This window comes from Scyliorhinus torazame, chromosome 5 (genome assembly GCF_047496885.1).
Source record: "Scyliorhinus torazame isolate Kashiwa2021f chromosome 5, sScyTor2.1, whole genome shotgun sequence".
Lineage (NCBI taxonomy): Eukaryota > Metazoa > Chordata > Chondrichthyes > Carcharhiniformes > Scyliorhinidae > Scyliorhinus > Scyliorhinus torazame.
In genome coordinates this window covers 111090742-111110141 of record NC_092711.1, presented here as the reverse complement: position 1 = coordinate 111110141, position 19400 = coordinate 111090742, and the positions used below count along the sequence as shown (strand labels likewise).

At 49.7% G+C, this 19400-nt stretch overlaps 1 protein-coding gene across 1 annotated transcript; it reads left to right on the top strand.

Moving 5' to 3' along the window:
- The first annotated feature begins 115 nt into the window (after nucleotides 1-115).
- On the top strand, nucleotides 116-19271 carry LOC140421658 (uncharacterized). Its single transcript, XM_072506468.1, has 2 exons — nucleotides 116-280; nucleotides 12852-19271. The coding sequence occupies exon 2, from the start codon at nucleotides 12945-12947 to the stop codon at nucleotides 13812-13814; it is 870 nt and encodes a 289-aa protein (XP_072362569.1). The 5' UTR covers nucleotides 116-280; nucleotides 12852-12944; the 3' UTR covers nucleotides 13815-19271.
- The last annotated feature ends 129 nt before the right edge of the window (nucleotides 19272-19400 follow it).

Below are 19400 nucleotides of genomic sequence, written 5' to 3'. Positions count from 1 at the left end.
GGCCCCAGTTGACGGCTGTCATCTGTTTTGTGGGTGCTATGCCGCAGGGCGCCTGCGCGGCCGCCATCTTTCTCAGGTGCAACAGGGCGCATGCGCGGCCGTCCAGGACGCGGAAGCCGGAAGAGAGAATATTGTGAATTTCTCGCCTGGACTGAGAGTGAAATTCCTTTGGAAACCCCTTTCGAAAGAGGAGGATTTACTAACGGGAACTTCAAACCAAACATCACATCATCGTCTGACTGAGTTACTCGGATCATCAGGACCTGAATATCATTGGGAGGTAAAATGGTTTGTCTGTTCTGTCCGTGGATAAAGATTTCAGATATCAGAGTGACTGGGAAATTTTTAATGACCATTCCGGGTTAAATTTGAGGCTAACTTCCCCAATGTGATCGGTGTAATTAAATAATTTGCTGTTGTACTTGATGCTCGATCAATTGCACAAAGACTCAGATTGGATACAACTGTGGCTTTTTTGCAGTCAGATGTGTGGCCTCCTACTGCAGCTGGCAAAATGGCAGATCAATGGAGGTCACGCATATTTATACAGCTCCTCGTGGGCGGAGCCAGTCGGCAGTGGCTACCGGCGAACCAGTAGTGCAGGTCCTACCTTACATCCCCTAATACAGGTGTACACAGTGGTTCACCACATTCACTCCCTTTAAAAATGAGTCCGGCGGGGTGGTGTGGAACTCTATACAACGTTGCAAATTATGTACAGTGTCTTATAATATGAGTGGGAAAGGAAAAAAATGTCCATTTTGACGGTCCGGAGCCGTCAGAGGTTCAGTTGATCCGGTGCTTTGACAATTCGCTGCGAGCGACGTAACGGTGGCGCCGATGTCTGTGCTGGTGCTGGCCAGTAGTCGGATGACCCCGGGAGCGTGCCAAAATCTTCTTCATCCTCTTGTGTGGGCAGGGGGGGGGGGATGGGTCTGGTGGGGTTAATGTTGGTAGCGCCGGGAGAGGGGAGGGAGGCGCATGGGCGGGGGAGTGTGCTGGGGTGGAACCTGATGGTGCCAGGTCCCTGAGGGAGACAGTATCTTGGCGGCCGTCGGGGAACTCCACGTAGGCATACTGAGGGTTGGTGTGGAGCAAGTGTACCCTGTCCACCAAGGGGTCCGCCTTGTGGAGTCGGATGTGCCTACGGAGCAGGACCGGTCCTGGAGCTGCGAGCCAAGTCGGGAGCAACACCCCAGATGTGGACTTCCTGGGGAAGGTAAAAACACGTTCATGGTGTGTGTTATTTGTGGCGGTGCACAGTAGTGACCGGATGGAGTGTAGTGCTTCAGGGAGGACCTCCTGCCAACGAGAGGCTGGGATGTTCCTGGACCCTAGGGCCAGCTGGACGGCCCTCCAAACCGTCCCATTCTCCCTTTCTACTTGGCCGTTACCCCGGGGGTTGTGGCTGGTCGTCCTTCTGGAGGCAATACCCCTGCTGAGCAGGAACTGACGCAGCTCATCACTCATGAATGAGGATCCCCTATCACTGTGGATGTAGGCGGGGAAACCGAACAGAGCAAAAATGGTGTTGAGGGCCTTTATGACGGTGGCAGACGTCATATCGGGCATGGGATGGTGAAGGGGAATCTGGAGTATTCATCGACCACACTGAGAATGTACGTGTTACGGTAGGTGGAGGGGAGGGGCCCTTTGAAATCCACACTGAGGCGTTCAAAGGGGCGGGAAGGCTTCACCAGGCGCGCACGGTCCAGCTGGTAGAAGTGCGCCTTGCACTCCTCACAGACCTGGCATTCCCTGGTTACTGTCCGTACTTCTTCGACGGAGTAGGGCAGATTGCAGGCCTTGACGAGGTGGTACAACCATGTGACCCCCCCCCAAGGTGACAAAGGCTGTCATGCAGGGCCCGGAGTTGGTCTACTTGTGCGCTGGCACATGTACCTCGGGAGAGGGCATCTGGGGGCTCGTTGAGTTTGCCGGGGTGACACAAAATCTCGTAATTATAGGTGGAGAGCTCGATTCTCCACCGTAAGATTTTATCATTTTTGATCTTGCCCCGCTGCGTGTTGTTAAACATGAAGGCTACCGACCGTTGGTCAGTGAGACGAGTGAATCTCCTGCCGGCCAGGTAATGCCTCCAATGGCGCACAGCTTCAACGATAGCTTGGGCCTCCTTTTCGACAGATGAGTGCCGAATTTCAGAGGCATGAAGGGTGCAGTAAAAGAATGCCATGGGTCTGCCTACCTGATTTAGAGTGGCGGCAAGGACGACATCTGAAGCGTCGCTTTCTACTTGAAAGGGCAGTGCCCCATCTACTGCGTGCATCCCGGCCGTGGCTATGTCAGCTTTGATACGGGCAAAGGCATGTTGTGCCTCGGCCGCGAGGGGAAATTGAGTGGACTGTATGAATGGGCGGGCCTTGTCTGCATAGTTTGGGACCCACTGGGTGTAGTAGGAAAATAGCACCAGGCAGCGTTTGAGTGCCTTGGGGCAGTGGGGGAGGGGGAGCTCCATGAGGGGGCGCATGCGTTCGGGGGTCAGGTCCCAGAAGTCCAATTTGGACTACATAGCCGAGGATGGCTAAGCGGGTCGTGCTGAACACACACTTCTCTTTATTATACGTAATGTTGAGAAGAGTGGCGGTGCGGAGGAATTTAGCAAGGTTGGCCTCGTGGTCCTGCTGATCATGGCCGCAGATGGTGACATTATCTAAGTACGGAAATGTGGCCCGCAAACCGTACTGGTCGACCATTTGGTCCATCTCCCTTTGGAAGACCGAGACCCTGTTAGTGACGCCGAAAGGAACCCAAAGAAAGTGATAAAGCCGACCGTCCGCCTCTAAGGCAGTATACGTACGGTCCGATTTCAGGATGGGGAGCTGGTGGTAGGCGGATTTCAAGTCAATTGTTGAGACGACCCGGTACTGCGCAATCTGATTGACCATATCAGATATGCGTGGGAGGCGGCACGCATTGAGCTGCGTGTACCGATTGATGGTCTGGCTGTAGTCCACGACCATTCTGTGTTTCGCCCCAGTTTTTACTACTACCACTTGGGCTCTCCAGGGGCTGTTGCTGGCCTCGATGATGCCTTCCCGAAGCAGCCGCTGGACCTTGGACCTGATGAAGGCCTTGTCCTGAGTGCTGTACCGTCTGCTCCTGGTGGCAACGGGCTTGCAATCCGCAGTTAGATTGGCAAAGTGGGAGGGGGGGTTAACCTTGAGGGTCGCAAGACCGCAAACGGTGAGTGGAGGTAGGGGCCCGCCGAATGTAATGGTGAGGCTCTGGAGATTGCACTGAAAATCCAGGCCCAGCAATAGTGCAGCGCAGAGATTAGCAAGGACGTAGAGAAGGAAACCGCTGAATTCTATGCCCTGAACAGTGAGAGTGACCATACAAAACTCTCGGATCGGGACGGAGTGGTATCCGGAGGCCAGGGAGATCCTTTGATTGGCGGGTTGGACCGCAAGGAAGCAGCGCCTTACCGTATCCGGGTGTATGAAGCTTTCGGTGCTCCCGGAGTCAAGCAGGCAAGAGGTCACGTGGCCGTTGATTTTCACCGTTGTCGAAGCGGTGGCCCGGTTGTGTGGACGAGATTGGTCCAGCGTCATCGAGGTGAGCTGCGGGTGGTCATCAGATGTTTTGGATGGAGAGTGTCAGCGACCCAGATTGTGGGATGTCCGGAGGTCCTGTGGGGAACAAAATAGCGGCGCCTATGCGGCGCACATTACAGGGCGGGACAAGATGGCGGCACCCATGGGACGCACGTTGGTGGTGCTGGGCAAGATGGCGGTGCCCATGGCCGCATGTGGACTGAGGGGGGGAAGATAGCGGCACCGACTGCCCACAAATGGCCCCGGGAGGAGAAGATGGCGGCGCCCATTGTGCATTTGGCAGGGGGAGGGGGCGATAGCGGGCACGAAAGCGGTGACTGCGTGGGCCTGGCACACAGCTGTGAAGTGGCCCTTTTTACTACAGGACTTGCAAGTGGAGGTGGGGGCCCGGCAGAGTTGGCGGGGGGGGCTTCTGTTGACCACAGATGTAGCAGCGGGGACCCCCTGGGTGTGTGGATCGGCATGCGGCTAGGCGGATTGGCTAGGCTGGGCCCCAGCTGGGGGGGTTGTTTGCGGGGTCCACGAGGGGTAGGACGGTAGGTCGCGTGGCGAGGGGGGTATGCCTAGACATTACGGGATGCGACCGTCATGGAGAGCGCTAACGTTTTCATCTCCGCTTGGTCAAGCATGGCCCCTTCCAGCAGTCGTTCTCGGATGCGGTCCGACGCAATCCCTGTTACGAAAGTATCGCGCATGAGGAGATTAGCATGTTCAGCAGCCGTAACAGCCTGACAGTCACGGTCCTGGACGAGTGGGATTAGGGCCCACCAGAAGTCTTCGATGGACGCACCAGGAGTTGAGAACGAGTGGGGAGTACGTGCCTGGCAAAGAGCGTGTTGGTTTTCTGCGCATAGTGTTCTTTTAGGAGCGCCATCGCTTCCGCATAACCCGAGGCGTCCTGGATCAACGGGAACACGCTGGAGCTCAACCTAGAATACAAGACGTTTATCTTCTGAGCCTCCATTGGCGTCGGGATCACAGCGTTGATGTAAGCCTCAAAACAAGCTAGCCAGTGAGTAAAGTCCTTTCTGGCGTCGGGCGAGTGCAGATCCAGCTGCAGGCGATCTGGTTTGATTTTGATATCCATTTTGTTGAAAACCTGACTGCAATAAATTGATGCGCGATCAATTGCACAAAGACTCAGATTGGGTACAACTGTGGCTTTATTGCAGTCAGATGTGTGGCCTCCTACTGCAGCTGGCAAAATGGCAGATCAATGGAGGACACGCATATTTATACAGCTCCTAGTGGATGGAGCCAGCCGGCAGAGGCTACCGGCGAACCTGTAGTGCAGGTCCTACCTTACATCCCCTAATATATGTATACACAGTGGTTCACCACAGTACTCTTACGTATGCAGGTAAATTTTAAAACTACCGCATTAGCATACTTGGCAGGTAAACTGGGCAAACTGCTGACCTTGTTTGCAGTGAGAGTTACTATCCCAGATTTTGTTAAAGTTTGTTGTTTCTGTTGCATTTCATTCAGCTCATCGTGGCTACAAAGTAGGTATTCAGCCTAATCTCAATTTCCAGATTGTGGTCTGTAGCTTTTTAAGTTACATCAATTCAAATGTCTGTCTGAATACTTTTTAAATGTTATGAGGGTTTCTGCCATCATTTCAGGCAGCATTGTCCTAATGATTTCCGAGCTTTGACGCTCACTAAGGCAGAAGGTAATATTTGAATTCAATACTTTGCAGACCTAATGGGGCCAATGGCCTCCTTCAGCACCGTAAATTCTATGATCATTGTCGATTATTGTAACGACCCATGAATCTCACCAAGGCAGAAGGTGAAATTTGAACTCGTTGAAAGTTTACTGATGACCATGAAACAATTGCCGATTGTTGCAAAGACCCATCTGGTTCACTCCTGTCCTTCAGTGAAGGAAACCTATCCTTACCTGGTCGGCCTACATGTGACTCCAGATCCAGATCCAGTCAGCCGGTTGACTCTTAAAATGCTCTCTGAGATGCCCTCAGTTCAAGGGCAATTAGGGCTGGGCAGTGAATGCTGGCCCAGCCAGCGACACCCACATCCCGTGAATGAACAGAAAAGAAAATCTGCCATCCTTACCTGATCTGCCCGACACGATTCCAAACCACAGCAATATGGTCGACTCTTTTAATGCCCTCCGAGATGGCCGAGCAAGCCACTCGGTTTAAGGAACATTAGGGATGGGCAATAAATGTTGGCCCAGCCAGTGACTCCCACAAATGAATCAAATCAAATCCTGGAGACTCCATTCAATCCAGGAGAGCGAAAACAGCGCGGGAGCAGAGAGAGCCGGGACAGCAAAACAGCGCCGGAAGAGAGAGCCGGGAGATTTAAAAAGCGCGGGAGGAGAGAGCCGGGACAGTGCTGGGAGAGGTGAGTACACAAAAGGTGTGGCAGGAGTGCCTTTAGTCACGGAGTGCTGATTGGAACAGAGTGCATCTGAGTTTAGGTGAGTGACTGAGTTTAGGTGAGTGGCGAGAGAGGGCTGTGTTTTGGTTGGTGTTCTTGTTTATCCTTGAGGTTCTATAAAGAAAATTTTAAAAATATATATTTAAATTAATTAACTAGTTGAATGTGGCTGGACAGGTGATGTGCTGTTGCTGTATGATGATGGAACTGGTGGATCCCATTGAGACCGTCAGTGACCACATCTGCAGCAAGTGTTGGCTGCTCGAGGAATTTTGGCTCAGAATTGATGAGCTGGAGACCGAGCTGCACACACTGCGGCACATCAGGGAGGGGGAACATTACCTGGACGCTTTGTTTCAGGAGGCAGTCACACCCGGTAGAATAAGTTCTGTTAATTCGGACAGTGGTCAGGGACAGAGTGGTGTGACTGCAAGGGAGGCAGGTAGGGGGATCCTGAGTTTAGGAGTTGAGGAGCCTCAGCCCTTGACCTTGTCCAACAGGTATGAGGTACTTGCTCCCTGTGTGGATGAGGAAGAGGGCTGTAGGGAGGATGCGTTGACTGACCACTGCACCGTGGTACAGGAAGCCATTCAAGAGGGGGGAGGAAAAAGACAAGTGGTAGTTGTAGGGGATTCTATAATTAGGGGGATTGATGGCATCCTTTGTAAGCCAGATCGAGAGTCCCACATGGTATGTTGCCTGCCCGGTGCCAGGGTGAGGGACATCTCTGATCGGCTTGAAAGGATTTTGGAGAGGGAGGTGGAGGATCCAGTTGTTGTGGTCCACGTTGGGAGTAACAACATAGGTAAGACTAGGAAAGAGGACCTGTTTGGGGATTATCAAACACTAGGGACTACATTAAAGAGCAGGTCCTCCAGGGTTATAATCTCTGGATTACTACCCGTGCCACGTGCCAATTGGCATAGGTTGAGAAAATTAGAGAAGTTAACACGTGGCTAAAGGAGTGGTGCGGGAAAGAGGGATTCCATTTCATGGGGCATTGGCATCAGTACTGGGGCAGGAGGGACCAGTACCGTTGGGACAGTCTTCACCTGAACCATTCTGGGACCAGTGTTCTAGTGAATAGGATAAATAGGTTGGTCACAAGGACTTTAAACTAGCAAGTTGGGGGGAAGGGAAGTGTAAAGCTATGAACAGTATAATGGTTAATGGAGATCAAGGCAGCAGGTTACGTGACAGGTTATTATGTAGAGATATGGGTTCAAAGACAAGGAAAATTAGGAGAAAGGGTAAGAGGAAAAATAAATTGCGAAAAGTTACTGATCAAGGTGTTAGGATTCATAACAAAGACATAAAAAACAGCATAAGTGTACTTTACCTGAATGCTGGTAGTATACGAAATAAGGTAAATGAGTTGATGGCGCAAATCATCGTGAATGACTATGATTTAGTGGCCATTACTGAAACATGGTTAAAAGATGGTCACGACTGGGAGTTAAATATCCAAGGGTATCAGACTATACGAAAGGATAGAATGGACGGTAAGGGCGGTGGTGTAGCTTTGTTGTTTAAGGATGGCATCCGGGCAATAGTAAGGGATGATATTGGTGCTATGGAGGACAAGGTTGAATCAATTTGGGTGGAAATCAGGAATAGTAAGGCGAAAAGGTCACTGATAGGAGTAGTCTATAGGCCACTAACAGGATGGTAGGGCAGGCAATAAGCAAAGAAATAACGGATGCATGTAGAAATGGTACAGCGGTTATCATGGGAGATTTTAATCTGCATATCGATTGGTTTAACCAGGTTGGTAAAGGCAGCCTTGAGGAGGAGTTTATAGAATGTGCCCAGGATAATTTCCTGGAACAGTATGTAATGGAACCTACAAGGGAACAAGCGGTCCAAGATCTGGTCCTGTGTAATGAGGCAGGATTGATTAATGATCTCATAGTTCGGGATCCTCTTGGAAGGAGTGACCACAATATGGTGGAATTTAAAATAGAGTTGGAGGATGACAAGGTAAAATCAAACACTAGTGTTTTGTGCTTAAACAAAGGCGATTACAATGGGATGAGAGAAGAACTAGCTAAGGTAGATTGGGAGCAAAGACTTCATGGTGAAGCAGTTGAGGAACAGTGGAGAACCTTCCGAGCGATCTTTCACAGTGTTCAGAAAAGGTTCATCCCGACAAAAAAGAAAGACGGTAGAAAGGGGAAAAATCGACCGTGGATATCTAAGGAGATGAGGGAGAGTATCAAATTGAAGGAAAAAACATACAAAGTGGCAAACATTAGTGGGAGACTGGAGGACTGGGAAGTCTTTAGGGGACAACAGAAAGCTACTAAAAAAGCCATAAAGAAGAGTAAGGTAGACTATGAAAGTAAACTGGCTCAGAACATAAAAGCAGATAGTAAAAGCTTCTACACATATATAAGACAAAAAAGAGTAGCTAAGGTAAATATTGGTCCTTTGGAAGATGAGAAGGGAGATTTAATAATAGGAGATGGGGAAATGGCTGAGGAGTTGAACAGGTTTTTACACAGTGGAGGACACAAATAACATGTCAGTGACTGATGGAAATAAGGATATGATAGGTGAGGCCCTTGAGATGATTGTAATCACTAAGGAGGCAGTATTGGGCAAGCTAATGGGGCTAAAGGTAGACAAGTCTCCTGGCCCTGATGGGATGCATCCCAGAGTGTTAAAAGAGATGGCTAGGGAAATTGTAAACGCACTAGTGATAATTTATCAAAATTCACTAGACTCTGGGGTGGTCCCAGAGGATTTGAAAGTAGCAAACGTGACACCACTGTTTAAAAAAGGAGGTCGGCAGAAAGCGGGTAATTATAGGCCGGTAAGCTTAACTTCGGTTGTAGGGAAAATGCTGGAATCTATCATTAAGGGGGAAATAGTGGGGCACCTGGAGGGAAATTGTCCCATTGGGCAGACGCAGCATGGGTTCACAAAGGGTAGGTTGTGTCTGACTAATTTGGTAGAGTTTTTTGAGGACGTTACCAGTGCAGTAGATAACGGGGAGCCAATGGATGTGGTATATCTGGATTTCCAGAAAGCTTTTGACAAGGTGCCACACAAAAGGGTGCTGCATAAACTAAAGATGCATGGCATTGAGGGTAAAGTGGTAGCATGGGTAGAGGATTGGTTAACTAACAGAAAGCAGAGAGTGGGGATAAATGGGTGTTTCTCTGGTTGGCAACCTGTAACTAGTGGGGTCCCTCAAGGATCAGTGTTGGGCCCGCAGTTGTTCACAATTTACATAGACGATTTGGAGTTGGGGACCAAGTGCAATGTGTCAAAGTTTGCAGACGACACTAAGATGAGTGGTAAAGCAAAAAGGGCAGAGGATACCGGAAGTCTGCAGAATGATTTGGATAGGTTAGGTGAATGGGCTAGGGTCTGGCAGATGTAATTCAATGTTGCCAAGTGTGAGGCTATCCATTTTGGGAGGAATAACAGCAGAATGGATTATTATTTAAACGGTAAGATGTTAAAACATGCTGCTGTGCAGAGGGACCTGGGTGTGCTGGTGCACGAGTCGCAAAAAGTTGGTGTGCAGGTGCAACAGGTGATTAAGAAGGCTAATCGAGTTTTGTCTTTCATTGCTAGAGGGATGGAGTTCAAGACTAGTGAGGTTATGCTGCAATTGTATAGGGTGTTGGTGAGGCCGCATCTGGAGTATTGTGTTCAGTTTTGGTCTCCTTACCTGAGAAAGGACATATTGGCACTGGAGGGAGTGCAGAGGAGAGTCACTAGGTTGATCCCAGAGTTGAGGGGATTAGATTATGACGAGAGGTTGAGTAGACTGGGACTGTACTCATTGGAGTTTAGAAGGATGCGGGGGGATCTTATTGAGACATATAAAACTATGAAGGGAATAGATAGGATAGATGCGGGCAGGTTGTTTCCACTGGTCGGGGAAAGCAGAACTAGGGGGCATAGCCTCAAAATAAGGGGAGGTAGATTTAGGACGGAGTGTAGGAGGAGCTTCTTCACCCAAAGGGTTGTGAATCTCTGGAATTCCTTGCTCAGTGAAGCAGTTGAGGCTCCTTCTTTAAACGTTTTTAAGAAAAAGATAGATGCCTTTCTAAAGAATAACGGGATTCGGGGATATGGTGTACGGGCCGGAGAGTGGAGCTGAGTCCACAAAGATCAGCCATGATCTCATTAAATGGCGGAGCAGGCTCGAGGGGCCAGATGGCCTACTCCTGTTCCTATTTCTTATGTTCTTATGTAGTTGGCATCCGGTCCAGGCTCGCAGCGCATGTGCCTGCGGCACCTTGTCCTCTGTAAAGATGGCGACCGGTAACCCGGGCCTGTCACCGCTCAGCTCTCACTCTGTTCGGTGCTGTTTAAGACGGGACCGTTAACATTTTCCTCGGGAGTTGAAGCCTCCACGGGGTATTTATGAAACCTCCCAGCTCACTCCGCAGCTTCTATCGCTCCCCGGCCACCCACCGGCTCCAATCCTGAAAGTCGCTCAATTGTTTATATCCCGCCCCTCGCACCGTCAGCGACAACCTGAACAGCGCATGCGCCGGGCACAGCCGGACTCTGTGCATGTGCGAGGACCATCTGTAATGTGGATAGAGCACATTCTCAGCTGCTATGCATGATGAGTAATACCCCAGCCATTGAAATCGATATTGCAGATAGAAACTATGCTTTGCCAACCGATTACAATTGGCACCATTTGGCCAAGGTAAGAAATTTATTACATAAATTAATAAAGCAACTAAATAGTACAGGCCGTCCACCACAGGTCTGTCCTGGGTGTGATTGACAACAGACCAAACATGATCAGGGAGTTGTTAACGTGTTGGGGTCTGAGCAGGTTCAGGTGAACAGTGATTTTTGTCTCCCTGGACAGAACAGTTAAACTGCCCCTCGTCAATAACAATGTGCTGAAATCGGATCAAATGGCCTGGGCATTTAAAGTTGGAGTGTTAACCAGTGGGAAAACTGAGGAAATCTCTTTGCACACGTGAAATGTATGATTGAAATCCGTCTGAACTGCTCTTGAACTGCACATTCGATTAACTAATGACTAACTCCTATTTATTCTTATCCAGTGGAAACATTTTCCACTTGTCTATCATATCAAACCTTTTCATAATCTTACAGGATCAGGTCATCCTTCATTCCCTTTTCCAGTCCAAAAGGTTTTTTTGTAATTTTCTTGAAATGAAAATTGAAAATCGCTTATTGTCACAAGTAGGCTTCAATGAAGTTACTGTGAAAAGCCCCTAGTCGCCACATTCCGGCGCCTGTTCGGGGAGGCTGGTACGGGAATTGAACCGTGCTGCTGGCCTGCCTTGGTCTGCTTTAAAAGCCAGCGATTTAGCCCAGTGAGCTAAACCAGCCCCTTTGAACATTTCTCTTCAGCGGATATAAAAATATTGAAAATGGGATAAAGGTTGTTTGGCTGACGGTCAATCACTGTCCTGCTAGCTCTCTGGAGCAATCCAGTCAGTGCCATTCTCCTGCTCTATCCCTGTATCCTCGTAGGTTTATTTCCCTCAGATGTCTATCCAATTTCCTTTTGAAATCAAATCGTTCATTGTGTCTATTTTCAAACTCCCTCATAGGCAGCAAGTTTCAGGTCATTGCCGCTCGCTGTGTAAAAACATACATCTCATATCACCTCATATCTCCTGTACCTTTTACATACAAACTCGGAACAGGCCACTTGGCCCCTCGAGCCTGCTCAGCATTCAATAAGATTGCGGCTGATCTCATTTTAACCTCAACTCCACATTCCTGCCTACCCCTGATGACCTTTCACCCCCTTGCTCATCAAGAATCTATCCAACTCTGCCTTAAAAATATTCAAGGACTCTGCTTCCGCTGCCTTTTAAGGACGTGATTTCCAAAGTCTTACAGCCCTCAAGAGAATAAAAAATCCTCATCTCCATCTGAAATGGGTGACCCCTTATTTTGCAACAGTGATGCCCTCGTTCGCGATTCTCCCACAAGAGGAAACATCCTCTCCACATCCACCCTGTCAAAACCCCTCAGGATCTTGTATAGTTCAATCCCGGTTTTACCCAAAACTTTAAATCTGTGTCCCGACTGCTTGTACGATCGGTGAAAGGAAACAGAGTTTCTTTGTCCACCTGATGGAAATCTGGCATAATGTTGTGGCCCTCGATCAAATCTCCCCTCAACCTCCTTTGCTGGAACCATTCTGGTGAATCGCCTCTGCACCTTCTCAAGAACCTTCACATTCTTCCTGAAGAGTGGTGACCAGAGCTTTATAAAGATTCATAGAATAGAATTAGAACCATAGAATTCCTACAGTGCAGAAGGAGGCCATTCGCCCCATCAAGTCTGCAACGATTCTCTGAAAGGGCACCTTGCCTAGGCCCACACCCCTACCCTATCCTTGTAACCCCATAGCCCCACCTAACCTGCACATCCCTGGACACTAAGCGGCAATTTATCAAGGCCAATCCACCTAACTTGCCCGTCTTTGGACTGTGGGAGGAAACCCATGCAGACACTGGGAGAAAGTGCAAACTCCACACACACAGTCACCAAGGCCGGAATTGAACCCAGGTCCCTGGAGCTGTGAGGCAGCAGTGCTAATCCATGTGCCACCAGAAGCATAGTTTCAGTATCAATATTACTCTTGATGATGCTCAGATCGAATTTGCTTTGCCAACTGCTCTCTTAATATGTCTTGTAGATATACAAAATCCCTCTTCACCTCTTTCTCCTCCCAAAGAGGTCAATTGGGTTTTATAACAATTCAACCATTTTCATGGTCACTTTTTCCAAGTGTCGGCCCCACAAGTGACCAGATTCATTCAGTTCAATTTCACAACCTGCCTTTATGTTTTTGTGGGTTCTCTCTCACTCTCTATTTTCTGTTTTTAAATCCGTTTCACAGGGTGTTCAAAGGGGCGGATTCAAAGTCTGGAAACTCAAACCAAGCACCAGACTCCTCAGTTTATCGTATCCTGAATATCAACGTACTTTGAACATGGAAGGAAAAAACATTGTTCACAGTGGGGAGAAACCATACACGTGTTGTGTGTGTGGACAAGGATTCGCTCTATCATCAGGCCTCACAAGCCACAAATGCAGTCACACTGAGGAGAAACCGTGGAAATGTGGGGACTGTGGGAAAGGATTCACTTCCCCATCCCAGCTGGAAGCTCATCGACGCAGTCACACTGGGGAGAGACCATTCACCTGCTCCAAGTGTGGGAAGGGATTCATTCAGTTAACGGCCCTGCGGAGTCACCAGCGAGTTCACACTGGGGAGAGACCGTTCACCTGCTCCAAGTGTGGGAAGGGATTCATTCAGTCATCCGACCTGCAGAGACACCAGCGAGTTCACACTGGGGAGAGACCGTTTCAATGTCCAGACTGCGGGAAGTGCTACAAAAGTTCTGGGAATCTGATGAGCCATCAACGTGTTCACACTGATGTGAAACCGTTTAGGTGCTCTGATTGCGGGACTGGGTTCAGACACTCATCTCACCTCACTGTCCATCAGCGAGTTCACACTGGGGAGAGACCATTCACCTGCTCCAAGTGCGGGAAGAGATTCACTCAGTTATCCCACCTGCTGAATCACCAGCGAGTTCACACTGATGAGAGACCTTTTCAATGTCCAGACTGCGGGAAGTGCTATAAAAGTTCTGGGGAACTGATGTACCATCAACGTGTTCACACTGACGAGAGACCTTTCAGGTGCTCTCACTGCGGGACTGGCTTCAGACGATCATCTGACCTCACTGAACATCAGCGAACTCACACTGGGGAGAGGCCATTTGCCTGCTCTCAGTGTGGGAAGAGATTCACTCAGTCATCCTCCCTGCTGAGACACCAACGAGGCCACAAGTAACGACAGTGATTGGATTTAGCAGTTTCTCACATTCAGGACTGAACTATGTTCATTTGGGTCTCTTTCTGCTGATAACAAACTCCAGCCCATTTACAGGGGCTAATATTCTGGCTAAAAGTCAAATAAATTAGATTTGTGTTAAATATGCAGTGTGTTAATGGTAAAAGGTGCGATTTATGAGCATGGGGAGAAGGCCAGTAGAATGCTTGCGCAGCAACTGAGGAAGAGGGAAGCGGCCATGGAAGTAGGGAGGGTTGTGGATGGGGAAGGTAATCTAGTGGGTGACCCGGCAGGGCTGAACAAGGTCTTCAGCGACTTTTATAGGAAGCTGTACACTTCGGAACCACCCGGGGGACCGAGGGGGATGAGGCGATTCCTGGATGGACTGACCTTCCCAAGAGTGGGGAGGGGGTTGGTGGATGGACTGGGGGCCCTGGTCAGGATTGAAGAGGTATTGGGGGGCCCGAGGGTCATGCAGCCGGGTAAAGCCCCGGTGCTGGACGGGTATCCGGTGGAGTTTTACAAAAGATTTGCCGGGATAGTGGGGCCGGTGCTGGTCAGGGTCTTCAACGAGGCAAGAGACAGAGGGAGTTTACCCCCGACGATGTCGCAGGCCACCATCTCGCTCATTTTGAAACGGGATAAGGACCCGGAGGCTTGTGGGTCGCACAGGCCGACCTCTCTGATCAACGTAGACGCCAAGTTACTGGCCAACAGTTTGGCGACCAGAATTGAGGACTGTGTACCGGATGTAATTGTGGAGGACCAAACCGGGTTTGTAAAGGGGAGGCAGCTGGTGGCCAACCTAAGAAAGCTGCTCAACGTGATTATGATGCCCCCGGAGAGTAGGGAGGTAGAGATAGTGGTAGCCATGAATGCTGAAAAGGCTTTTGACCGGGTCGAGTGGGATTATCTGTGGGAGGTAGTAGGACGGTTCGGGTTCGGGGCGGGGTTCATCGACTGGGTTAGGCTATTGTATCAGGCCCCGGAGGCGAGTGTAAGGATGAACAGGACGACATCGGATTACTTTAGGCTGCAACGTGGGACAAGACGGGGCTGCCCTCTCTCCCCACTGCTGTTTGCGCTGGCCATAGAGCCGCTGGCAATTGCACTGAGAGCTTCTAGGGGCTGGAAAGGGCTGGTCCGAGGGAGAGTGGAACCAGAGTCTCGTTATACACGGATGATCTGCTGTTATATGTATCAGACCCAATGGTGGGATGAACGGTATTATGGCAACCGTTCAGGGTGGTGGGGGAGAGCTTCCGATATTTGGGGATTCAGTTGGCACAGGACTGGGGTTGGTTGCATAAGCTCAACCTGTCCTGACTGGTGGAACGAGTGAGGGAGGAGGTCCAGAGGTGGGATGCGCTTCCGCTGTCATTGGCGGGGAGGGTGCAGACTGTTAAAATGACGATTCTCCCATGGTTCTTGTTTGTTTTTCAGTGTCTCCCTATCTTTATCCCGCGGTTCTTCTTTAAGAAGCTGAATAAAATTATTCTGGGATTTGTATGGGCAGGGAAGTCCCCGCGGGTGAAGAGGGCGATGCTTGAAAGGAGCAGAGGAGAAGGGGGGCTGGCGTTGCCGAACTTCAACTATTACTGGGCGGCCAACATAGTGATGATAAGGAAATGGATGGTGGGCATGGGGCCGGTTTGGGAGCAGATGGAGGCTGCTTCGTGCAGGGGCACTAGCTTAGCAGCCCTGGTCACGGCACCTCTGCCACTTCCGCCGGCACGGTACTCCACCAGCCTGATAGTGGTGGCGGCTCTTCGGATCTGGGGCCAGTGGAGGAGGCATGTAGGGGAGGTAAGAGCATCAGTGAGGACCCCAATCTGCGGCAACCACTGATTTGCCCCAGAGATCATGAACGGGGGGATATCGACTGTGAAGGAGGGCGGGGATTGTGAGGATGGGGATGTGTTCCTGGAAGGGAGCTTTCCGAGCATGAGGGCGCTGGAGGAGAAGTTTGGCCTGGCGAGAGGGAATGACTTTAGATACTTGCAGGTGAGGGATTTTGTACGCAGCCTGGTGCCGTCCTTCCCATGTCTCCCATCAAAGGGAAGGCAGGACAGGGTAGTTTCTAGGGGAGAGGTGGGAGAGGGTAGAGTTTCAGACGTCTGCAAGGAACTAATGGGAGCTGAGGAAACGCAGACCGAGGACCTGAAACTTAAGTGGGAGGAGGAGCTCGGGGAGGAAGCTGGAGGACGGTATTTGGGCAGAAGCCCTGAGCAGAGTAAACACGACCGCAACATGCACCAGGCTCAGCCTGATCCGGTTTAAGGTTGTGCACCGGGCCCACATGACGGTGGCCCGGATGAGCAGATTCTTTGGGCTGGAGGACAAGTGTGCTAGATGCGCCGGAGGGCCGGCTAACCATGTACACATGTTCTGGTCGTGCCCTAAACTCGGGGGGTATTGGCAGGGATTCGCAGATGTCATGTCCCAGGTATTGAAAACTGGGGTGGTAATGAGCCCTGAGGTGGCAATCTTTGGGGTTTCGGAGGACCCGGGAGTCCAGGAAGAAAGGGAGGCCGACATTCTGGCCTTTGCTTCCCTGGTAGCCCGGCGACGAATACTGTTAGCATGGAGGGACCCAAAGCCCCCGAGGACTGAGGTATGGTTATTGGACATGAATAGCTTTCTTCGCCTAGAGAAAGTCAAGTTCGCCTTGAGAGGTTCGCTATTAGGGTTCGCCCGAAGGTGGCAGCCATTTATTGACTTCTTTGCAGAGGAGTAAGCGTCAGCAGGAGAGGGTGGCGGGGGGTGGCTAGGGTAGAGTAGAGTAGGGGGATATTGAGGCAGGCCCGTGCGTGAACAGAGCCGTGGTTTGCACTATGTTTAATTTGTAATTTGTGACTTGACTATTTTTTTGTACTGTACAATGTCACTTTTTCTATATGCCTAAAATACCTTAATAAAAATTGTTTGTTTTAAAAAAAAAAAGCAGTGTGTTGAAACTTTTTTTAACAAACAATTTTAATGAGGTATTTTTCGGCCTTGTAAACAGAGGAATTCCAGCACGAGAAAACAAAAGGGCTGTACAGTAAACAAAGTACATAGTGCAATTGCCGTAGCCCACCCCACCCAGAGCTGCCTAAATGACCCCCTATACCACATTCCCCTAACCCCCACGCCACCCCTGCTGATGATTAATTCTCTGCAAAGAAGTCAATGAATGATTGCCACCTCCGGGCGAACCCTAACAACGACCCTCTCAAGGCGAACTTGATTTTCTCCAAGCCCAGGAAACTCGCCATGTCTGACAGCCAGGCTTCCGACTTCAGGGGCTTCGAGTCCCTCCAAGCTAGAAGTATCCGTCTCCGGGCGACCAGGGAAGCAAAGGCCAAGACGTCGGCCTCTTTCTCCCCCTGGACTTCCTGGGCCACTGAAACCCCAAAAATCACCACCTCTGGACTAATTGCCACCCTCGTGTTCAATACTCTAGACATGACGTCCTCGAACCCCTGACATTATCTCCTAAGTTTTGGACACGCCCAAAGCATGTGGGCATGGTCTGCCGGTCCTCTCAGACACTTTACACACCTGTCCTCCACGCCGAAGAATCTGCTCATCCGGGACACTGTCATGTGGGCCCGGTGGACGACCTGAAATTGAATCAGGCCAAGCCTGGCACATGTTGCAGTCCCATTAACCCTGCTCAGCGCGTCCACCACAGGCCTTCCTCAATCTCCCCTCCCAACTCCTCCTCCCATTTATGCCTCAGCTCCTCGGTCTGCGTCTCCTCTGCTCCCATGAGCTCCTTGTAAATTATCCGAGACACTTCCCTCCCCCATTAGACACTACCCTATCTTGGATCCCGCTTAGTGGCAAGAGTGGAAAAGATGGATCTGGCTGTGACAATATTGAATTCTTTACCCGTCAGTCTGGCCTCAATAAAACTCGAGATGGATTTGTAGGCATAGTATTATTTATTTTTAACCAACTTGCAAGTCTGACTCGCTTCATAATGAGCCTCAGAACACAAGGTTTCTTCTGAAACCCTGGGAGCCGGGTGCTATCGGAGATAAAGGAATCTCTACAAATACATTCAAATGGCATCAAGTTTCACATACAAGATTCCTATAGGCCATCCTATACACCTGACCTGGCCATATATTCTGATTGGCTCACTTCTCATTCCTTAACCCTGGACCTCTTGTTACCCAGCATCCTTTTCCCATCCTCCACCAGACACCCCTCCCTCCTTCCTTGCCATGCTTTCTGAAATCCTTTGTCTGTGAACTCAGTACTATTAGACTGATCACATCCACATTACGGTAACTAATATTTGAACTATCTATTTTATATCACATTCGTTTGTTCAATTCCTCCTTTTATCATTTCATGATGACCTATCTGTCCAACCCGTAGCTATGGCCCCTCATCTAAGAAGATTTGTCGCTGCATTTCCAATTCCTGTTGCAGCACTCCGTCATCCGCTGCACCCTCGTGGATCCTAACAGCCAAGACTCTAGGGGTGTTTGTCCGTTCATGTGCACCCTGCATTTTACCCATCACGCATTTAAGGATGGCCAGGCCCACAAAGATGCAGCCGAGTGCCACTGCTAAATACATGGCCATATTTATCAACCAGTCCTTCCAACCTCCGAATCCCCAGTTACCCAAGAGCCAGGGTCCTGCATTCCGTCCAGGCGATCCCGTATGCGATCCATAAATTTAGTGATGTTAGCGGTTAGGTCTTGAACTCCCATGATACACTTGCCCTGCACTTATGGCGCATACCCCACCCTCACGGGCCAGAAGATAGTCAAGAGCATACCGGTTCTCTTTTGGGAAGTCTCATTCCAGATGTGATTCTGGTGTACCCCATCCATACCTTTATCCAGGACTTGACATTTACTTTTTCAGCTTGCTTTGCCAACTGCTCGGCCCAAGATCGCAAGAAAGTGCAAAGTGTGATGAACTCAGCTCAACGCAGTACACAAGCTTGCCACATGCATATTGATTTTGTATACAACTCCCGCTGCCTCAGGAAGGCAGACAGCATTATCAGAGACTCCTCCCACCCAGGCAGTGCCTTCTTCCAGATCCTTCCATCAGGCAGAAGGTACAGAAGTCTGAAGACCCGAACATCCAGACATATGAACAGCTTCTTCCCCACAGCTACTAGACTCCTCAACGACTCCCTCTCGGACTGATCCGTTCCCTGTAAGAACACTATTCACGACGTCCTGTGCTGCTCTTGCTCATGTATTTGCTTTGTTTGGCCCCATGTTCCACACTGTAACCAATCACTGTTTGTCAATGTTCTCTGTCGATTATTCACTTTGTCTACTATGTACGGACTGTGTACGTTCCTTCGGCCGCAGAAAAATACTTTTCACTGTACTTCAGAACATGTGACAAGAAATCAAATCAATCAATTATTGTTTTCCTGATGTATAACCGCTGACGTATTAACATCGTTTTCCAGGATAAATGTCAAGAAAAAAACAAGATTGCGTTTGTCACCTTCAATTTAGGTTTCTGGGAGAGAATATTTAACATTGGTGTTTCGATGTGTATTTCAATAAACCCACTCAGTAGTTCTAAATTGGAGTGAACAGAATCCGTCAGCAGGGGGCG